Source organism: Giraffa tippelskirchi, chromosome 11, assembly GCF_054371585.1.
Source record: "Giraffa tippelskirchi isolate mGirTip1 chromosome 11, T2T-mGirTip1v1.2.pri, whole genome shotgun sequence".
Lineage (NCBI taxonomy): Eukaryota > Metazoa > Chordata > Mammalia > Artiodactyla > Giraffidae > Giraffa > Giraffa tippelskirchi.
The window spans coordinates 127,038,451-127,058,125 of NC_137285.1; the positions used below are offsets into that span (position 1 = coordinate 127,038,451).

General features: G+C 39.5%; 1 protein-coding gene and 1 non-coding gene across 10 annotated transcripts in view; one reads left to right on the forward strand and one right to left on the reverse strand.

Annotated features, from left to right (window-relative positions):
• Positions 1–84: 84 nt before the first annotated feature.
• GVQW3 (GVQW motif containing 3) overlaps positions 85–19,675 on the forward strand; it is a 44,650-nt gene continuing 25,059 nt past the window's right edge. For 7 of the 9 annotated variants that reach the window (XM_081544360.1, XM_081544362.1, XM_081544359.1 and 4 more), the window contains exon 1: positions 85–1,069. In XM_081544360.1, coding sequence (XP_081400486.1) covers positions 605–1,069 — 465 coding nt within the window. In that variant the 5' untranslated portion in view covers positions 85–604. Of the gene's footprint in view, positions 1,070–1,537; positions 2,918–7,482; positions 7,802–19,675 lie in introns of those variants that run through there. The other 2 variants (XM_081544367.1, XM_081544366.1) reach the window with 2 other exon arrangements.
• Positions 3,839–3,911, reverse strand: TRNAE-CUC (transfer RNA glutamic acid (anticodon CUC)). Its single transcript has one exon. It is a non-coding gene; the product is annotated as a tRNA-Glu (tRNA).

Sequence of the window (19,675 nt, forward strand, 5' to 3'; positions counted from 1 at the left end):
GCGCAAGGAAGCGCGCCCGCTCGGGTGTGGCGAGGCAGAGGAGGGGCCTGGCGCAGGCTGCCGCAGTGCGCCTGCGCGCGGCCTACACTCGAAGGGAGGGAATGGCGCATGCGGGCGTGTCTCCACTCTAGAGGCTCCAAGCCCTCTGCAGCTCCGGTAGGTTTGGCGTGCGCCGGTTTCCGCAGATCTGAACCGATCCTGCACGTTACAACACCGATGCGTCGTTTCTTGCTTGTTTAAATTGCCACCACGTAGGCTTCTACTGCAGAAATTGCCTTAGACTCTTAAGAGCCGCGGGCAACGGGACCATCTTGGTGACTGATTTGCACACCCCCATCAGATCTTCGTGCCCGAGTTGGATGCAGACGTGGGTTGTAGGAGATTTCATTTTTCCCAGCTTTGCAGCTACATTGTGGCCCCGTTAGCTTCTAGATGGAAGCCCCAGGGGCTAAAATTCAGAAAAGCAATTACTCTTACCTCATGAGGCTTCCAGAGGAGCAAGAATAGCAGCATGATTCCACCTGCAGCCCTATAGAGATTGGTCCCTCTGTCTTTCCTTCACAGTTGTAGCGTTTTAACGTTCTTGTGTTGCTTAAGCCCCAAAATGAGTGACCGATATCTAGAACAAAGGATTAGTATCAAATTTTGCGTGAAACTGAACAAGTCTGCAAGTGAGACTCACCATCTTTTAAAAGAAGCTTACGGGGATGAAGTCATGTCAAGGGCCAGAGTTTTCGACTGGCACAAAAGGTTTAAAGAAGGACGCGAAGACATTCGAGATGATGCCAGAAGTGGTCGTCCTGTCACCCACCGTACGGATGAAAATATCAAGAAAGTCAAGGACTTGGTCTGTTCGAATAGGCAGTTAACCGTGAGGATGATGGCCGAAGAGTTAAATTTAGATAAAGAAACTGTTAGGCTCATTCTGAAAGAAAACTTGAATATGAGGAAAGTATCTGCAAAAGTTATATCGGGTATTTTGAAGGATGAGCCTAAACCTCGAAAACTTGACTTTTGCTCTGATCTTTCAAAGGAAACTAGGAAAAACAGCTCATGTGTGAGGAAAAAGGTAAGGAGTTCTGAAGCATGCAGTCATCTCCAGTGAGAAGCTGGTGGGGAAATGCCTCTGCCTGTATCCCATCGCAAAATCCGTTACCCTGCCAGCCAGCTACTGCAGACTTGTCTTCAACCAGCCTTCCCAGCAGGACAGCTCAGGATTGGTTCACACCCTGGTAAAAGGAATGTGGGGTGGCTGAACCCAAACTGGAAAGCTGCCTTGCGGTTAGGCACCTTCATTTGCTGCTCATCTGTTTTCAGCTTCTTTACTGCTCCTCTCTGTATGTCATATCTCTGCTAGTTACTCTTTACTGAACTCTTGGGCCAGCTTCGTTGCTGTTTCTCCACAACTTTGAAGAACTTTTGGCTGTTGACTCCTGGTACTTGCTTGTGCTTGATTTTTTTTTTCCCCCCTTAACAAGTTTTTTCTTCACTGACCAGACCTTAGCTTGATGTGGCTGTCCTCTTCCTTTGTTCTCAGTATTCTGCCTCAGGATCATATGAATGAAAGGTGGGAGCACGACCTCTTGGAGAGTCTCTCTCTCTGTGCCCAGGGAGGCATACTCTGCTGGGAGGACCCCAAAAGAAGGCCTACAGTTCCAACTTGCTTCACAGTCAGGGCCTGAGGTATGGTACAGAAGGCAGTGGCATGCTGACATATGGAGCAATGCTAAGGGCCTGTCCAGCCCAAATGACTCAGAGGGAGCCCCTCAGAACTCAGGGGTTAGCCTCCCATCCTGACCTTCTCACAGACCTACCCCTCACAGAAGAGCTGCGTTTGTTTCATTCTAGTCTTGTGCTTTGGACTCCCCTCCACCCGCTTCATTTGGGTGTATCCTGTCTCATGGAGAAGGAGGATCTGGTCCTGAAAAATATAATATAAACTGAGGGATTCAGGTCCAGGCTGTGATGTGTATAGAGTAAGAAAAGGTAACACTCTAGACCTTGAATTTGGGCAGTCTTTTGCCTCTGTGCTGATTCCCACATATCAGCTGTTTTTAGTAACTAATACCAACATTGTCAGGTATTTTTTTGAGCACCTGCAGTGTTTAGAACACTGCTGAGCATTGACAGTGTGAGGTTATGAAATAAGATCACCAAGGGTTGGGGGACTTCATGCATGAGGTGGTTCCTTGACTGGATCTTTAGGAAATTAGACACATTTCCAGGCAGGGAGAACAGGATGAGGCTTTGAACCTCTTGTCAGTAGGAAAATGAGGGCACTATTGGCTGAAATAGCAAAGTCTAAAGAGGAAGATAATAGTGTTGTGCAGAAGATGAACAATTTGAGATAATTTGCTTCCTCTCCTCCACCCCAAACTCTATTCTAATAGTTATAAATTGCTTCCCCCTGAGTCTGTAGGCAAGTTTGTAATAGCCCACCTATTTGATTATCTAATTTTCTCATCAAACCCTCAAAAAAAAAGCAGTCTTTACTAGTTTAGACTCCTTTATCTCTTCCTGGCTCTCTGCCAGGATTTATGGAGTGGAACTTTTCCCAAATGGGTTCCAAGAAGTACCACATAGACTGGAAACATCTCAGAATGCCTGATGGAGGGGTGTGTGTGTGTGTGTTGGGTAGAGCTGGGGATGGTTAGTAACAGCATTTCACAGAATTGGCCAATGTCTATGTTTTAACCCAAGGATTTTTACATCTAATAGCTCCTATTATTTAACTGGTAAGTTAGTAAACAATACTGGTTGATGATAGAGGCACAACATTTATTCAACACAGTTGTTTTTAGTTCTTTCACTCTCACCTTCAAAAAATTACAAGTTTCCAACTAATACCTGTCAGTTTTGAGGCACCCTGAAAACTAGACTTTATCTCACAAATAAAAGATATTGTTCAGGAAAACTCTAAGCAACAGCTCACAGACTCCTGCCTGCAGAGCAGTTTCTAGGCATTTCCTCTCAGGATCATTACATCTTCCTACATCAGATAAAGCCCTGGGCTCCCCATAAGGCCTTTCCAACAGGGACATTGCACTTCTAGGAAGAAAACCCCACAGCTGGCAACCAGAAGCAGGTAATCAGGAGGGTGAATTCAAATTGTTCCAAGTAGCTGTAATGAGAAAGACTTATTTATTACCTACCTTACCTTAGATCATGTCCTAGGCAGTAGTCAGGTTGAACTACATCACCTGAACCCATTACCCTCTTGCAGGGTCTCTCAGAAAATAGTCAATAAGATCATAATACACTCTAGAAAGCCTCAAGTTTGGAGGGAAATAAAAATACTCATGCAGACCAAATCATTCACATATGGCTTCTCAGGATCTCTACACCCCCATTTTAGAGCATAATCTCTAAGGAGTATCCCCAGACAAGAAAGTTCTCATGTAACAGTACCCCTTTTGTGTCCACCCGTCAAACCTGTTTTATTTCTGACAAGAATTTTTCCTGGCCTGCACCTTGCTGCCTAGGTCCCTTGAGCTTTTGATTTTATAATCTCAGGGATCCACCCATCATCAAGCCTCAGGCCCTTGGCCTTGACTTTTCTCAGATATTGCTCAGTTCATTCTCCAGTCTACTCATGCTCCTCTGCTTCCCTGGGCTTTGTTTTCAAGTTCTGGACCACACCTTCCAGCAGCTGCTTTTGGCTTCTTTGGTAGGCTGACCTTGAATTCCCCTTTTGGTCTTGATTTTCCACTCAACTGCAGCTCTTCTCTCTTCTAACTTTTAGATCCCTCTTTGGCTCCCTAGTTCAGCCCTATAGTCTTTCTTTTTTTTTTTTCGTTCGTTTGTTTTTGGCCATGCCGTGCGGCTTGTGGGATTTTAGTTCCCCAGCTAGGGTTTGAACCTGGGCCCTTGGCAATGAGAGTACAGAGTCCTAACCACTGGACCACCAGAGAATTCCTGGCCCTATAGCTTGAGTAAAGAAATTACTCCATCCCTGGCCCCAGATTGCCTTCCTATCCTCAAGAAGAGGGGTGGGGGAACATGGGGAAATGCGATCTTTTTTGTTTGTTTCTTGCCACCTGTCACCCTTAGCCACCAGGGGTTCCACTCCACAGAGGCAATCAATATTACTAGTTTCTCAAGGCAATTTAGTTACCTCTGGTACTCAGGAATTGTAAAAGGATTTCAGAGGTATAATATACAAATCCATTCTCCCAGCAACTGTATTTTCCTGGGCAGGAGAAGCTCCATTTAACCATAAGAGATGAAGCCTGGCTCTCTATAGGTTGTCTGGAAGAGAGCTGGTCATCTGCAAACCTTGAGCATAATTCTCAAGCTCAACACACAATCAGGGAATCTCTTTGGCTTTCAGGCTGATCTTCCCCATCCCTATTATGGTTCAAAATCCACATGGAATGTTATATATGTTATATGTATATATGTTATATACCATGGCTGCAAGTCTGGGAGGAACAAACACTTTCCAGGGCAGATCATCCCATCATTGAGTTTATCCAGTTCTTTCTTCTCCCATTATCCCACCTTCCTTCTACCTGTCCCACTGGTACTGGGACAGAAATAATAAAATATTCACCAATCTTTGATTTTGAAAAACATGGGTAAGTTCTGCAGTCTTCTGAATTCTGCCCCCAGCTCTGAATTCTCATTGAAATGTCATTGTTTGGGCAGAATGTGTACCTGGGACCTGCTTTCCAGAATCTTCCTTTCAGATCCGTTTCTTAGCATTCAGACTTGCCTTTGGAGACGCCTAATTCTGGATGCTGAATGACTTGAAGATGTCTAATACAGGAATGGGGTACTATTGGGAACTGTCTGTCACTGTATCACATGTACTGATCAGCCAGCCTGCTATCTGCAGACATCATTGCCAGCAAGTCTCACTGGACTTGTTGGAATCGGTTACCAGGGTCCTCTGTGGCTCACTTGAAGAGTCTTTTTTGCTGCTGGGATTGTATATGTAACCCTGCTTTCTCCAACTGCTCCTTAGTTGGATTAGACCTCTCAGATTTTATCAGGCTTTTGTATCCTATATGAGGCAACACTCGTATTTATCTTCTATGGTCCCGCCTTGTCAGGTCCTTACAAATCTGTCCCAGTTGCATCACCCTTCTCCCAGTATTAATATCCAGGAACAAAAATTCTGTAGGGAGAAATTTTAATACCCCTAAGGACACACTTGGATTTAATGAAGAGATCAGCAAACTTCTGTAAAGGAAATGTCTTAGGTTGTGTGGGTAACTTTCTCAACTTTTTAATGCAAAGCCAGACATAACTAATAAGGAAACAGGTGAGCATGGCTATGTCCTAATAAGACTTCATTTATGGATACTGGTGTTTAAACTTCATATATTTTCACATGCCACAAACTTTTTTCAGCCATAAAGAATATTTTAAAAATTCTAAGCTTATGTGTGAAGTTGCTCAGTCGTGTCCGACTCTTTGCGACCCCATGGATTTCCATGGGATTTTCCAGGCAAGGGTACTGGGGTGGGTTGCCATTTCCTTCTCCAGGGGATCTTCCCAACCCAGGGATTGAACCCGGGTCTCCTGTATTGCAGGCAGACGCCTTACCATCTGAGCCACCCAGGCTTTTTCTAAGCTTGTAGGTCATAGAAAAACAGATGACGGGCCAGACTTGGTCCAAGGACCATAGTTTGCTGATCCGTGGTCTAATGTATATAAAGTGTGTATATAAAAATGATAGGTGATTGATCCTTTTCCATCAATAACATTGTTAATGCTAAGTTGATCTGGCAATATCTGGCAATTTACTACTATAGAAATGGTGGAATATTGAAGGGAATCTTTATGGTGCCAGGAGAGTGAACCTGAGCTGAATGATTGACTATTTTACCTTGACCATATTCTGATTCACAAAATAAATTTTGTGCCATCCTTTACTAAAAATTACAATATACAAACTACTACCTATATTTTGCCCTTGTAACATCTCCAAAAAAAGAAAACTTGGCAATACTGAAAATGGTGCCAAGTTACAACCAGTGATAACAGAATGAACTGAAGATAATTCCAAAATTGCCATGACCATGGATAACATTTGAATAAGTTTGTTATTAAGAAGTGACAAAACCCATTGAATTACATTTTTTGCATGCTTGTAAAAAAAACTAATATATATATACACATGTATATGTATACTTGCAACTGATACTAAACTGTGTCCTTTCAGATGTGTTTACTTGTTTTTCTCCCAAAGAGACCCATATTGTGTCACCTTCATTTAAACTGATTTTCCAAAGTTGAAATAGAATCTCAGGATTGAACATACATTTGCAAGGGTGTTTAATCCAGCCAGTCATGTTTCCTTTGAATCCAGGAGTGGCTAAATACTACAGCTGCTGAAAAGCTGCATCTGAAAGAAGATTCTGTGTTAATTCAGCAAATTTTTATTGAGTGGCTGTATGTGCCAGGCACTGTCCTGTGTGCTGGGATACAGGAATGGACAAAGCAGACACAAGCCTTAGATTTGATGGTCTGAAATCTAATTATATTACTCTTCACTCTTGCAAAACTTCTGTTCCATGTGCTCATACTAACTCTTTTTCAATTGCATACCTGGAAAAAGTTATGACCTTTGCCACAGGCCTCTCTGCTGTGGTCATGATGCCTCTCCAGCTGCATTAATAATTTAAGGATTGTATTATATTTTATTATCCTTTAGACCAATCTCTATTGGTAAAAAAACAGGCTGGCAATGTTGGAAGTGTAAATTGGCAACAGCTTTTTGAAAAGCAATTTGGCAGTATCTATTAGGAACTTGAAAAATGTTTATATCTTCTGATACTCTAGTTCCACTTCTGGGAATCTGTCCTAAAGAAATAGTCTAAAATTTGGGCAAAATTTATGCTTTAACAATCCAGAAGTCCAACAGTAGAAGGTTGGTTAAGTAAATTACAGTATGACTATACAATAGACTATTATGCAGTCATTGTAATTAATATTTGTGTTAAAACACCTTGGCAAAAATGCTTAGAATGTTAAGTGAAAAGAGTGATACACAAAATTACATACATAAATCCAAAAGTAGTTTTCTAAAGTATTATTAGTTTTATTATCAGAATAAAACAATAACACCAAAAGTTGGCAATGGAGAAAGTCAGGCCAAACCATGAGTTTGGCCCAGGAACTGTTAACTGGCTGGGTCTACATAGAGACGGTTTTATACTATTGTGTTGGTAGCAAGAGTGGAATAGAAGTGAAAAGGGCCTTTCCGAAAGAAGAAGGGGACCAGAATCCCTACAGAAATCCCAGGTGGTATGAGAAGACACCATGAATAGCATGTTCCTGTTACGTAGTCCTAGGGAGGTAAGGAACACATATAGATCAAGTATGCTCTGACAAATGGAAAGGATTTGAAGTACTCTCCTGGGTAAAATTAACCTCATTCTTGCATTCTCTCCTACAAAATGAATATTCTTGAGATAGATTTTATTACAGCTGATTCTCTGAAGAATCCCTGAGCCATCCATATAATTTCTTTAGGACAGGAATGTTCCCTTGTGCCAAGTCTACCTCCTCCCATACTGGGACACTCAACATGGATGTGCACAAGAATATTGGATATTCTGCATGGAAAATACCACACACATATTAATAGTCATATTAATGATGTAACTTACAAACATTTTTTGATGGTGTCCAAAATTACTGTGCTTTTATTTATATCTGAAGAGTAATCATGTCATGGTATTTTCAAGTGAGAAATGATGTCAATAATGTCATAGAAGAAATTGTTCTGTTGGGGAAGTGTGTCTTTCATTGTTACTTTAGCAAAATGTGTATTATTAAAATGCCAAATACATATCCTTGGTGAATTTCTAATTTTCAAGTGAGTACACAGGTAAATACATGTTTTATAAGCATCTAGATTACAGATTTGTCAAGCTGGAAGGGTTCTTCAAGGTCTAAGTCTCTTGGTCTATAGAAAGAACAGAAGAGTGAAACTGGGGTTTTAGTCCTGCTCCTTAATAAGCCATGTGACTTTGGGCAGTTCATTTGCACCACTGGAGCACTTCAGGTTATTCATCCATAGAAGGAGAATAATAAAACCTACCTCGTGGAGGTGTTCTTTTGGTTCATTCAGCAAATATTTATTGATTGCATATATGTATCTGACTCTCTTCTAAACACTGAGACAGCAGTGAACAAGGCAAAAACAAAATGTTCCTCTTTGTGAGCTTACCTTTAAGTAGGGGAGACAGACAAGAAATAAGATAAATGAGTGAAAATATAGTATGTTAGTGATTATTAGATGTGAGGCTTACATTAGAGTAATAATATATGTGAGGTACCCAGCATAAGATCTGATGTGTAGTAAGTATTCAATAGAGAGTAATTTCCTTTGCTTCTTCAGTCTTCATAACAGCTCCTCAATTAGTCTGTAGCATGGTAGTAATCAGCCTGACCCAGTGCCTTCTACCTCTTGCCAGTTATTAAAGCCTATTTTGTTTAAGAAGACAAAAGATTTCTCACAGATGTGTTTTGCACTTCCTGTGTGGCAAGTTAATCAAGGTGGTGCCTAAACACTGTTGATAAACGTCCTTTTCTGAAACCAGTTGGCAAGGGCCCTTGCCTGGAGCTAGATGGCATTTGTCCACAAAGACAAATGCATAGTGTCTTTGCTCTTTAAGCGGAATGAACTAGGAACTATACTGGCTGTTTCTCTTAAAGAAAAGATGTGTGACCTATATCCTGTTCCAAACATTGGAGAACTGGGCAAAATTTACATTATTTATGGGAAACCAGGGTGCTGACTAAAAGCCAGGAAAAAGAAGGTTTAATACTTGTGGTTTCTATATATTTTTTGCCCATTGTAGAAAATTTGGGGAGTTCAGAAATGTTTAAAAAAGCAGCCAAAAGTTCACCTCTAGGGTTCAGGAATTTCACCATTTGCAGTGGCTTCTCTTGTTGCAGAACATAGGCTCTAGAGCATGGGCTCAGTAATTGTGGCACATGGGTTTAGTTGCTCCACAGCCTGTGGAATCTTCCCAGACCAGGGATAGAATCCGTGTTCCCAGACCAGGGATCGAACCTGTGTCCCCTGTATTGGCAGGAGGATTCTTATCCACTGCACCACCAGGGAAGCCCCCAAGTTCCTTCTTTAGGCCTATGTCTGTACTAGGCACAGAGGGTATAGCCCTTGCCCTCAGGCAGTGCCAGCCTTGTGGTTAGGGAAAGGCCAGATGTGGAGAGATCCTTGACAATGGGCTCCTACCTTAGACTGTCAGGCTTTTTCCCACAAGTCAGCTCTAGAACAAGCTTTTGTAAAGAATTGGGGACAAAAGTTGGAATCATCACACTTAGGGTGATTGTGGGGATGAGAAAGGGGAGTATAAAGAGGCAAAACACAGAGAGCAGTGGTAACTGCCTGACTGGCATTGACATCCCCAGCTCCTGTTGTGTAAAAGGGCCTTCAGTTCTGTCCTGTGATGTTACCTCTCAGAAGAAACTGGATGTCAGGCTGTGGGCCATCACTCCTGTGACTTACTTTAAGAACCTAGTAAGTGAAAATTCAGAATTACAACCCAGATTAGATGAGGAAATTGGCCCAGGGAGATTGAGTGAATTTTCTTGAATCACACATCTAGTTGGTGACAGAGCCAGAATAATAATGAAGGTCCCTGAATTTCACTTGGTCCAGTGACTTTTTTTCCATTACTCCATTGGTAATAATTCCCTCCACTAAAGTGTACATTCTTCAGATAACTTTAAAATGGTCACCCTTGCATTTGATAAATATGGTTTATCAATAACTGATTTACATACAATTTGGGGAGAACATATTTATGGCATAGAAGGTGGTAAAAAGGTTTTTCCAAGTTTTCCTGGTTTGTCTGGGCCCTCTCGCCCTTCTCCCAGAGGTGTGTATTCACAAGTAAATGCTGGCATTCTGTCATTCATTTTTTTCCAGATGTTCTTCCCAAGTAGTGTGTTGATGTTTTGTGTTTTTAATGTTTATCACATTTTAAAAAATCTGGGCACATAAATCTTAATAAAATTCTCAACTATCTCCTCTCTGCTGTCTGAAATTTCCGGGTGTATTGATATTCATGACAGTATCTGAAAGCATGAACACTGTCACATCATTAGGGCTTATATTCCTAAACCCTAGATTTGTGTTTCTAAATGTTCTGAAAATTCTTTACACTTCACTTGTAAATGCCACTATACTGCGCCATGACATTTCCATAGTAACATGTATTTCAAACAAGAAAACAGAAGAAGCCCAAGAAAAAGGGAAGGAGGTCTCAAATACAAAAAAAATTAAAAGTAGACTGCATAAGATGGGGAGTAGTATAAATTCTAGTTTGATGTCCCATAAGAATTCAATGTCCTGCAGACCCACTTTAAGGACTGGCAATTTCCACCACCAACAAAGTAGCCTGACTTCCTTTGACCCTTACATCCTGTCAAGTCCAGGTTATTCCCCTAACATGTCTTAGTGTCACATACTGCAGCCAGACAGGGTGAGCACCCCTCACCCACCTGTCACATCACTGTTCTGAAGTCCATTCTCTGCAATGTGGCACACATCCTATTTAGTTTGGAGTTTGCTTTAAAAAAAGCCACAGGCTTTTTGATGCCAGCTTTTCAAGCTTGATTAAGTCACACCCTCTGCCTGGAATCCATCCTTGCTGCCATCCACCTGGCAAACTCCTACTCAGCATTCAAGCTTCAACCTTACCATTGCTGTCCTCCACCCTCTACGTCTTGGTAAAGCAGACCCCACAATGTACAGTGCCCATTCTTATGTCAAGGAAACCATAACACTTATCTGAACTTAATTGTTTGCAGAATGTTTTTCCTCCCCTATCAACCCATGAACTTAAAAGCCAAAACCACATTTGATTACTCTCTATTTCTTGCATCCAGAATCAAGTGTGCCTGAAACTGTTCAATAAATGTTTGATAGATGAATGAAAGAATAGACTTTTATGTAAATTGCTTTTCTGTGTGTGATTAAATTCACCATTTTAGCCAAAGTGTGCATTTCAGTAGCATCTGGCACGTTCACAGTGTTATGCGATCATCACCACTGTCTAGTTCCAGAACATTCCAAAAGCAAATTTTGTATCCATCAACTATTCACTCCTCATTTAACCACTTCTGCAGCCCCTGGCAACCACTAATCAACTTTATGTCTCTATGGATTTGCCTATTCTTGGCATTTCAAATAAACGGAATCATGCAGTAGGTGGCCTTTGTGTCGGCTTTTTTGACCTAGTATAAAGTTTGCTACTTCATCCATGTTGTAGCATGCATCAGAACTCCATTACTTTTTAGAGCTGAGTAATAGTCTATCGTATTGATATACCACATCTTCTTTATCTATTGATGTTTAAATGTCTGATAGACATTTAGGTTGTTTCCACCTTTTGACTATTATAAATAGTGCTGCTATGAACATGTACGTACAAATTTTTGTTTAAACATTTGTTTTTAATTTTCCTGAGTATATACCTAGGAATGGAATTGCTGGGTAATATGGTATTATATGTTTAACTTATTAACTGACTTTTCCACAATAATTACACCATTTTATGTTACCACCAACAATGTACAAGGTAAGGGTTTCAATTTGTCCACATTCTCTCCAACACTTCATTTCTTACTCTACCCATGCTAATGAATGTGAAGTGATATCTTTTGATTTTGATTCCCATGTCCCTAATAACTGACGATATTGAGCATGTTTTCATGTATTTTTTGGCCCTTGTGTATATTTTCTTTGGGGAAATGTTAATTCAGGTCTTTTGCCCATTTTATTTGGGTCATTTATCTTTTTGTTGTTGAGTTGTAAGAGTTCTTTATATATTCTGGATGCTAAACCCTGATCAGGTACATGCTTTGCAAATACTTTCTGCCATTTTGTGGATTGTCTTTTTATTTATAAAACTTCTTAATTTAATCTAATTTTTTGGCCACACTGCATGGTTGTGGGATCTTAGTTCCCCAACCAGGGCTCAAACCAGTGCCCTCCTGCAGTGGAAGAGCAGAGTCCTAACTACTAGACCACCAAGGAGTTGCCATGGATTGTCTCTTTACTTTCTTAATAGTGTCCTGATCCACAAATATTTTAAATTTTGATGAACTCTAGTTGATCTGTTTTTTTCTTGGTTGCTTATGCTAAGAAAACATTGCCAAATCCAAAGCCGTGAGGACTTACCCCTATGTTTTCTCCCAAGGGTTTTATAGTTTTAGCTCTTATATTTATGTATTTGATCCATTTTGAGTTTGGTTTTGTATATAGTGTGAGATGAATGCCCACCTTCATACTTTCACATGTGGATGTCCAGTTGTCCTTACACCATTTATTGAAAAGACTATTCTTTCCCTATTTTCACATTTCTTTTTGAAAAATATTTTCAAATTATAAGTAAACAATTCTTTTTTTCTTCCTTCCCATATTTGAAAGATTTTGCTCCACTCTCTTCTGGGTTAATTCTTACCTTTGTTCCTCTGTATGTACTGTTTTCTCTCATGCTACTCTTCAGACTTTATCATGGACCTTAGCAATTTTATTAAGATATACCCTGGTGTAGTTTTCTTCATGTTTCTTGTGCTTGCGGTTCATTGGGATTCTTGAATGTGTGGCCCTAAAGTTTTCATCAAACTTGGAAAATTTATGTCTATCATTTCTTTCAAAAATTTTTTTGCCCCTCCTTCCTTTAAGGTCTCCAATTACATGTATATCAGTCCACTTGAAGTTGTTCCTTAACTCAATGATGCTCTGTTCAAGATTTTCTGTCTTTTTTTTCCCTCTTGTGTCTTTTTGTGTAGTTTCTATTGCTATGTCTCCAAGTCTATTATTCCTTTCTTCTGAAACACCTAATTTATTTTTATTTCATTTAATGTACTTCTCATCTGTAGTTTCTATCCCTAGAAATTTGGTTTGGGTTTTGTTTTTTGGGTTTTTTTTAGTAGCTTTTTGGTTTTGGAATAATTTCAGAGTCATAGAAAATTTGCAAAACATTCCACATGCCTCTCATCCAGTTTGTTTCTTCTGATGTTATTTCCTTACATACACTTATCAAAACTAAGATATCAACATTGGTGCGTTAGTAGTAAATAATTAACATATTCAGATTGCAACTCTTTTTCCATTAATGTCTTTTTTATGTTCCAAGAATCAGCTGAAGATGTCACATTTCATTTAGTTGTTATATCTTCTCTTCTCACTCACTACAGTTTTTCTCAGTCTTTTTTTTGTTCCTAATGACTTTGAAAATTTTGAGGCATACTGGTCATGTATATTATAAACTATCCTTACTTTGGATTTGTCTGATGTTTTCCTCATGATTAGACTGGGGTTGTGGGTTTTGGGAAAGAATAACATAGAAGTGAAGGGTCCTTATTATTACATCAAATTAGAGGGCACATTATATCCACATTTCATCATTGGAGATGTTATTTTAATCACTTGGTTAAGGCAGTTTTGCTAGATTTTCCTACTGTAATGTTATTATTCTTCTCTTTCCATACTTTGTTCTTTAAAACAAATCACTAAGTTCAGGCTACATTCAAGGAGAGGGGAGTGATTAAGTTCCACCTCTCATGGTAGGGGGTAGTATCTACATATATTATTCAGACTTTTTCTATATGGAATAGTTATTAACATATTTTTCCCCAATTCATTTATTTATTCAATGACTGGTTTACATCAGTGTGGACTCATGTGTACTTATTTAACATTTTGGATTATCATTCAATACTATTTTATTGCTCAAATGGTTCCAGCTTTGGCCACTGGATGCCCTTTAAGATTGATTTCTGTGTCTCTTTGACATGGTCCATCCTTTCGTTTTCTTAAGACTTCCTTGCTTTCTACTATTACATTATGCTCCAAGATCATCTTACATTTTATCAGTAATCAACCATTTCTCTAAAGTGCTTTGGTTCCTTTTATTGGAGAATGGTGTTTTGAAACCAAGATATGGGCACTGGTTGTAGGGAAGTCCCTGGGTCTTTTTTTGTATTGTCCATGTCTCTATTATCAAGCCCACTCTTTTCTCTAGTTTCTTGATCATGTGGAATATAATTATAACTATTTTAATGTCCTTATCTACTCATTCTACCTATCCCCCCTCATTATGGGTCCTTTTATATGGGTCCTTTGGCTTTTGGAAAAGAGATTTTGGCTGTTATTTTTAAGCTCTGTTAGATGGGACTATGGCAACTAAGTTATCCTAGGGCTAAATTTGCCCCCCTATTGTGACAAAGCCCATCTGACGCCTTGTGATTTATGCCTTGCCACTCTCAATGTTGGGAACAGGCACTGGACCTCTGTAATATTCAAGAATTATTCCTTCTAATTCTTTTGGATGATTCTTTTTCTGGATTCAGGTATTTTCCTTACATGCATGCTGAAGACTCAAGGTGGACCCTCAGCAGATAGCCAGAGCTTCCTTTCTGTTCACCTCTCTTCTTTTTGGCATTCTTCTCTGTGAACTCACCACTTAACCACCCCAGATTCCCCACTCCAGCTCCTCAACTCAGGGAAACTATTGAGTTCTGCCTGGATTTGCTCTCTTGGTACAAAGACTAGGAAATCCTCTCCAGGAGGAAAGCAGAGATAATCACAGGGCTTACTTCACTTATTTCCTATCTTTTAGGAATCACTATGTTTAGTTACCTGATATCCAATGTCTTAAAAAATCACTGTTTCATATATTTTGTCCAGAAATAGGTCTAATCCCTATTACTACATCTTGGCCAGAAGCAACAGTATTAACACAGAAAATTAATAGAGCTAGGGCTTGTAATAAGCTTACGGGCATGCATACCATAAAACTTAAAGATGTAATATATATAGTGGTTAAGAGTATGGACTCTGGGAAAAGACTGCCTGGATTCAGATTCTGGTTTTCCATCTTACTAGCTATTGTCAGCTACAAATTGGCACTTGCTGTCTACACGGATTAAATCATGTGCTGCTGCAGCTGCTGATTTTCAGCAACCCCCTGAAAGGAGCTCAGAGTGGAGAGCAGAAATGAGGCACTCTGTACTCCAGGAAAAACTGGCAGAACGGGTCTTCAGATATTTAGATATTTTTAGGAGCTGATTTTTATGAGCCCAACTCTTATATCTCCTCATTTCTAGAAAAGCACTAAAATCCTTCATGCTGATGACTTCTCCTCATGACTAGCAAAAACCTTCTGCAAAAAAATATGTGCTTGATTTCATGTAGTTTCCCTTCACCAAAATCACATATATATTGACCTTCCCCTCTACCTCTCTGGAGCAGTTTCTCAGAGTTATCTCAGATGCTGTCTCCCAGGTGATAGTCCTCATTTTGCCCCAAATAAAATTTGACTCACAACTCTAATGTTGTGCTTTTTTTTTTAAAGTCAACACTATAAACCCTGGGTCAGTTATATAATCTTTCTGGGTCTCAATGTCCTCATCTTTAAGGGAGGATCTTAATGATCCTATCTCATTGGAATGAGATGAGGGTTAAATATATCAGTACATGGAAAGCATTTGGAACAGTGCTAGGTTCAGAGCAAGCATTCAATAAATATTAGATATTATTATTCTGAATGCAGTAGTCTCCCCCTCTTATTTGCAGGGGATATATTCCAAGACCCCCAGTGGATGCTTGAAACCACAAGTAATGTGAACCCTATATATACTGTTTTCCTATACATACATATTTATGATAAAGCTTAATAAATTAGGCACCATAAGAGATTAACAACAACAACAATGAATAACAAAATAGAACAATTATAATGAGGTACTATAATAAAAATTATGTTAATATGGTCTCTCTCAAAGTATATTGTTGTCCTGAACTCACTTTACTTTTTCCTGTGATGGTGTGAGATGGTAAAATTTCTATGTGATGAGATTAAGTGAGGTGAGTGAAGTTGATATTGTGATATATCTTTAGGCTACTACTGACCTTCTGATGCATTGATGAGAATCATCTGCTCCAGATGATACTGGATCATTGAGAACTATGACAATGTTGATGGTTGAATGTCAGGAACGAATGACATTATGGTTGGGGATCCTGGATAGAATAGAGCAGGCAGCGTGAGATTTCATCAAGCTACTCAGAATAGAATGCAATTTAAAACTTATGAATTATTTCTAGAATTTTCCACTTAATATTTTCTGACTATAGTTGACCACGGGTAACTAAAACTGTGGAAAGCAAACAGCAGATAAAGGAGAACTACTGTATTTATTAAAAGTAGCTGGCAAGCTTGGCTGTGAGTTCTCTACTGACCCTCGTAAACTGGAAATATTGGTTACTTGATTTAGTATTCATAAAATACGTACAAACTCTTGTATAAGAGACATACAGATTTCAGAATATTTCCTCCCAATATTCCTCACAAAGAAGTTACAGTGTGTGCCTGGAATAATATACCAGCCAGAAGGAGTTTCCCAGGATTTTGTCTTTACCATCCCTCCAAATAGCCGATAACCTCACACCAGAGCTCAGTTCAGTAAAAGTAATTCCACTGGGACTGAAATATTGTAGTACTTTTGGTTTGGTTTAATCCAACAATAAAATGTATAGTGTCAACATGAAACTCCTAAACCACATGTCATCTGGGCAGTTCTCCATAAATATAAGGGGATCAATTAGGAACCAATTACAATGGTTCAGGCAAGACAACTAAAGCCTGAGCCAAAGAATTAACTCCAGGATGAAAGGCTGTTGGCAGGAAACCAGCCCACTTTACAGTGAGAATCCACAAGCTTGGCAATTAACTCAGTGTAGAGCTACAGGAAGGAGGAACTTTCAAGGCCCAGGAATGGAAGTATGGAAAGATAGAAAAAGTGATCTTTGTGTTGCTCAAACCTTATACAGCCTTAACAAATATTTTGTTTTCTTACTCTATCAGCTACTGAGGGTGATGAGTCAAAATCTCCCACTATGTGGATTTGTCCATTTCTCCTTGTAATTCTGTCTTATATATTTGGAGGCAATATTTCCAGTTGGAACAAATATGTTCTGGTTATTGTATCTTCCTGATGAACTGTCCCTTTTATCATTAAGGCATTTCACTCTATCCCTAACAATGCTTTTTGACTTAAAATCTATTATTGTTGCATTATTTCATTTTGTATTTGCCTAGTATATCTTCCCCATCCTTTTAACACTTCTGTGTCCTTAACTTTTGAATGCATCCTTGTAACCAACATACAGCTGGATTTTTTAAAATCCAATCTAAGAATCTTTGTCTCATAAGCATGTTTACATTTCTTCTCATTTTGATATATTGGAGATATCTTCCCCCCTTTGTTTTGTCATTTGCCATGTGTTTTATTTGCTTTATTCTCTTATCCTGCCCTCTTTTACTTTGGTTATTTTCTTTACCCCCTTTTTAGCCTCACTAGTGGTTTGGAAATTATACTTTCTAATTATATTCCTTCAGTGGATGTTCCTACATTACTAATGTGCATACTCAACCTAACATTGTTAAGTTAATCACTAGCTCATTGTGAAGATTTCAGGAACTTTAGAATTCTTTTGTTCTGCTCTCCACCCCCTTCTATCTTCCAGGTAATTTGGTTTTCAGTATTTTGGTTCCAACTTACTTTTAACCACTTACCTCCCTCCATTAGATGTTTTAACAGCCGGTATTTAGTTAGATTTACAAACACACATACCAATTTCTCTGCCTACCTTTGTTTCTCATTTTAACTTTTTATTTCATGTTGGAGTGTAGTTGGTTAACAATGTTTTGTTAGTTTCTGGTGTACAGCAAAGTGATTCAGTTATACATGTATCTAGTCTTTTTCAAATTCTTCTCCCATTTAAGTTGTTACATAACATTGAACAGAGTTCCCTGTGCTATACAGTAGATCCTTGGTGGTCATCTATTTTAAATATAGTAGTGTGTACATGTCAATCCCAAACTCCCTAACTATCCCTTCCTCCTTCCCCAAGTCCTTTTTGCATACAATAAAATTCACCCTTTTACAGTTACAATTCAATAATTTTCAGTATATTCACAAGTATAGTGCAATCACCACTATCCCCCAAAGAAATCTCATACTCATTACTGGTATTACCCCCTACCTCCTATCCCTACCCGCTCAGTTCAGTTCAGTTCCGTTGCTCAGATGTGTCCAACTCTTTGTGACCCCATGGACTGCAGCACGCCAGGCTTCCCTGTCCATCACCAACTCCTGGAGCGTCCTCAAACTCATGCCCATTGAGTCAGTGATGCCATCCAACCATCTCATCCTCTGTCATCTCCTTCTCTTGCCTTCAATCTTTCCCGGCATCAGGGTCTTTTCCAATGAGTCAGTTCTTTGCATCAGGTGGCCAAACTATTGGAGTTTCAGCTTCAGCATCAGTCCTTCCAATGAATATTCAGGACTGATTTCCTTTAGGATTGACTGGTTAGATCTCCTTGCAATCCAAGGGACTCTCAAGAGTCTTCTCCAAGACCACAGTTCAAAAGCATCAATTCTTCCACGCTCAGCTTTCTTTCCCTAGCCCCTGATAACCATTAATCTACTTCCTGTCTCAATGGATTTGCCTATTCTGGATATTTCATATAAGTGGAATCATATAGTATATGACTTTTTGTGTCTAATTTCTTTCATTTAGCACAATGTTTTCAAGATTCATTCATGTTAGAATATGTACTTCAGTACTTCATTCCTTCTTATGCCTTAATAATACTCCATTGTATGGATAAGTTACATTTTATTTGTCTGTTCATTAGTTGGTGGATATTTGACTTATTTCTACTTTTTAGCAATTATATATAACGCTGCTATGAACATTTGTATCTAAGTATTTTTGTGGATATATGTTTTCAGTTCTCTTGGACATATACCTAGCAGTAGAAACCATTATTTCTTATATTCAGCAGTGTGCTGATGCATACTAAGTCACTTCAGTTGTATGCAACTCTTTGCAACCCCGTGGACTGTAGCCCTCCAGGCTCTTCTGTCCGTTGGGATTCTCCAGGCAAGAATACTGGAGTGTGTTGCCATGTCCTCCTCCAGCAGATCTTCCCATCCCAGGAATTGAACCCACATCTCTTTTGTCTGTCTCCTGCATTGGCAGGTGGATTTTTTATCAGCAGCAACGCCTGGGAAGCCCCATGTGCTGATAGATAGTAATAATCAACTCTCATGTGGTAGGGAGTAAGGGAATCTTTTTTTTTTTTAATTCATTTTGGCTGTACTGGGTCTTCCTTGCTGCATGCAGGCTTTCCCTAGTTGCGGAGAGCAGGAGCTACTCTCTAGTTACAGTGCACTGGGCTTCTCATTGTGGTGGCTTCTCTTTTTGCGGAGTATGGACTCTAGGCTCATAAGTTTCAGTAGTCGTGGTGCACGGGCTTAGTTGCCCTGTAGCACGTGGAATCTTCCCAGACCAGGAATCAAATCCGTGTCGCCTGCATTGACAGGTGGATTCTCATCCATTGTCCAAAGGGAGAAGTCCAAAGGTAGTCTTGATTTGTAGCATTTGTTGATCTCTGAGGTGCTCAAGCTATACTCAAGCTAGCAATGTGACATCACTGAAATCTAGAGAAAGGGAAAAGATGCCCAGCAGCACACCATTACATAGTATTTCTACCATACAGATATGAGAGATATAAATAACCTCAAGAGCATAGATAATAGCAAAGTTGTAGCCAAATAATTAAGAAGTGATACATTGTGAGGATTTTAAACCTTTATTTTAACGTAATTCATT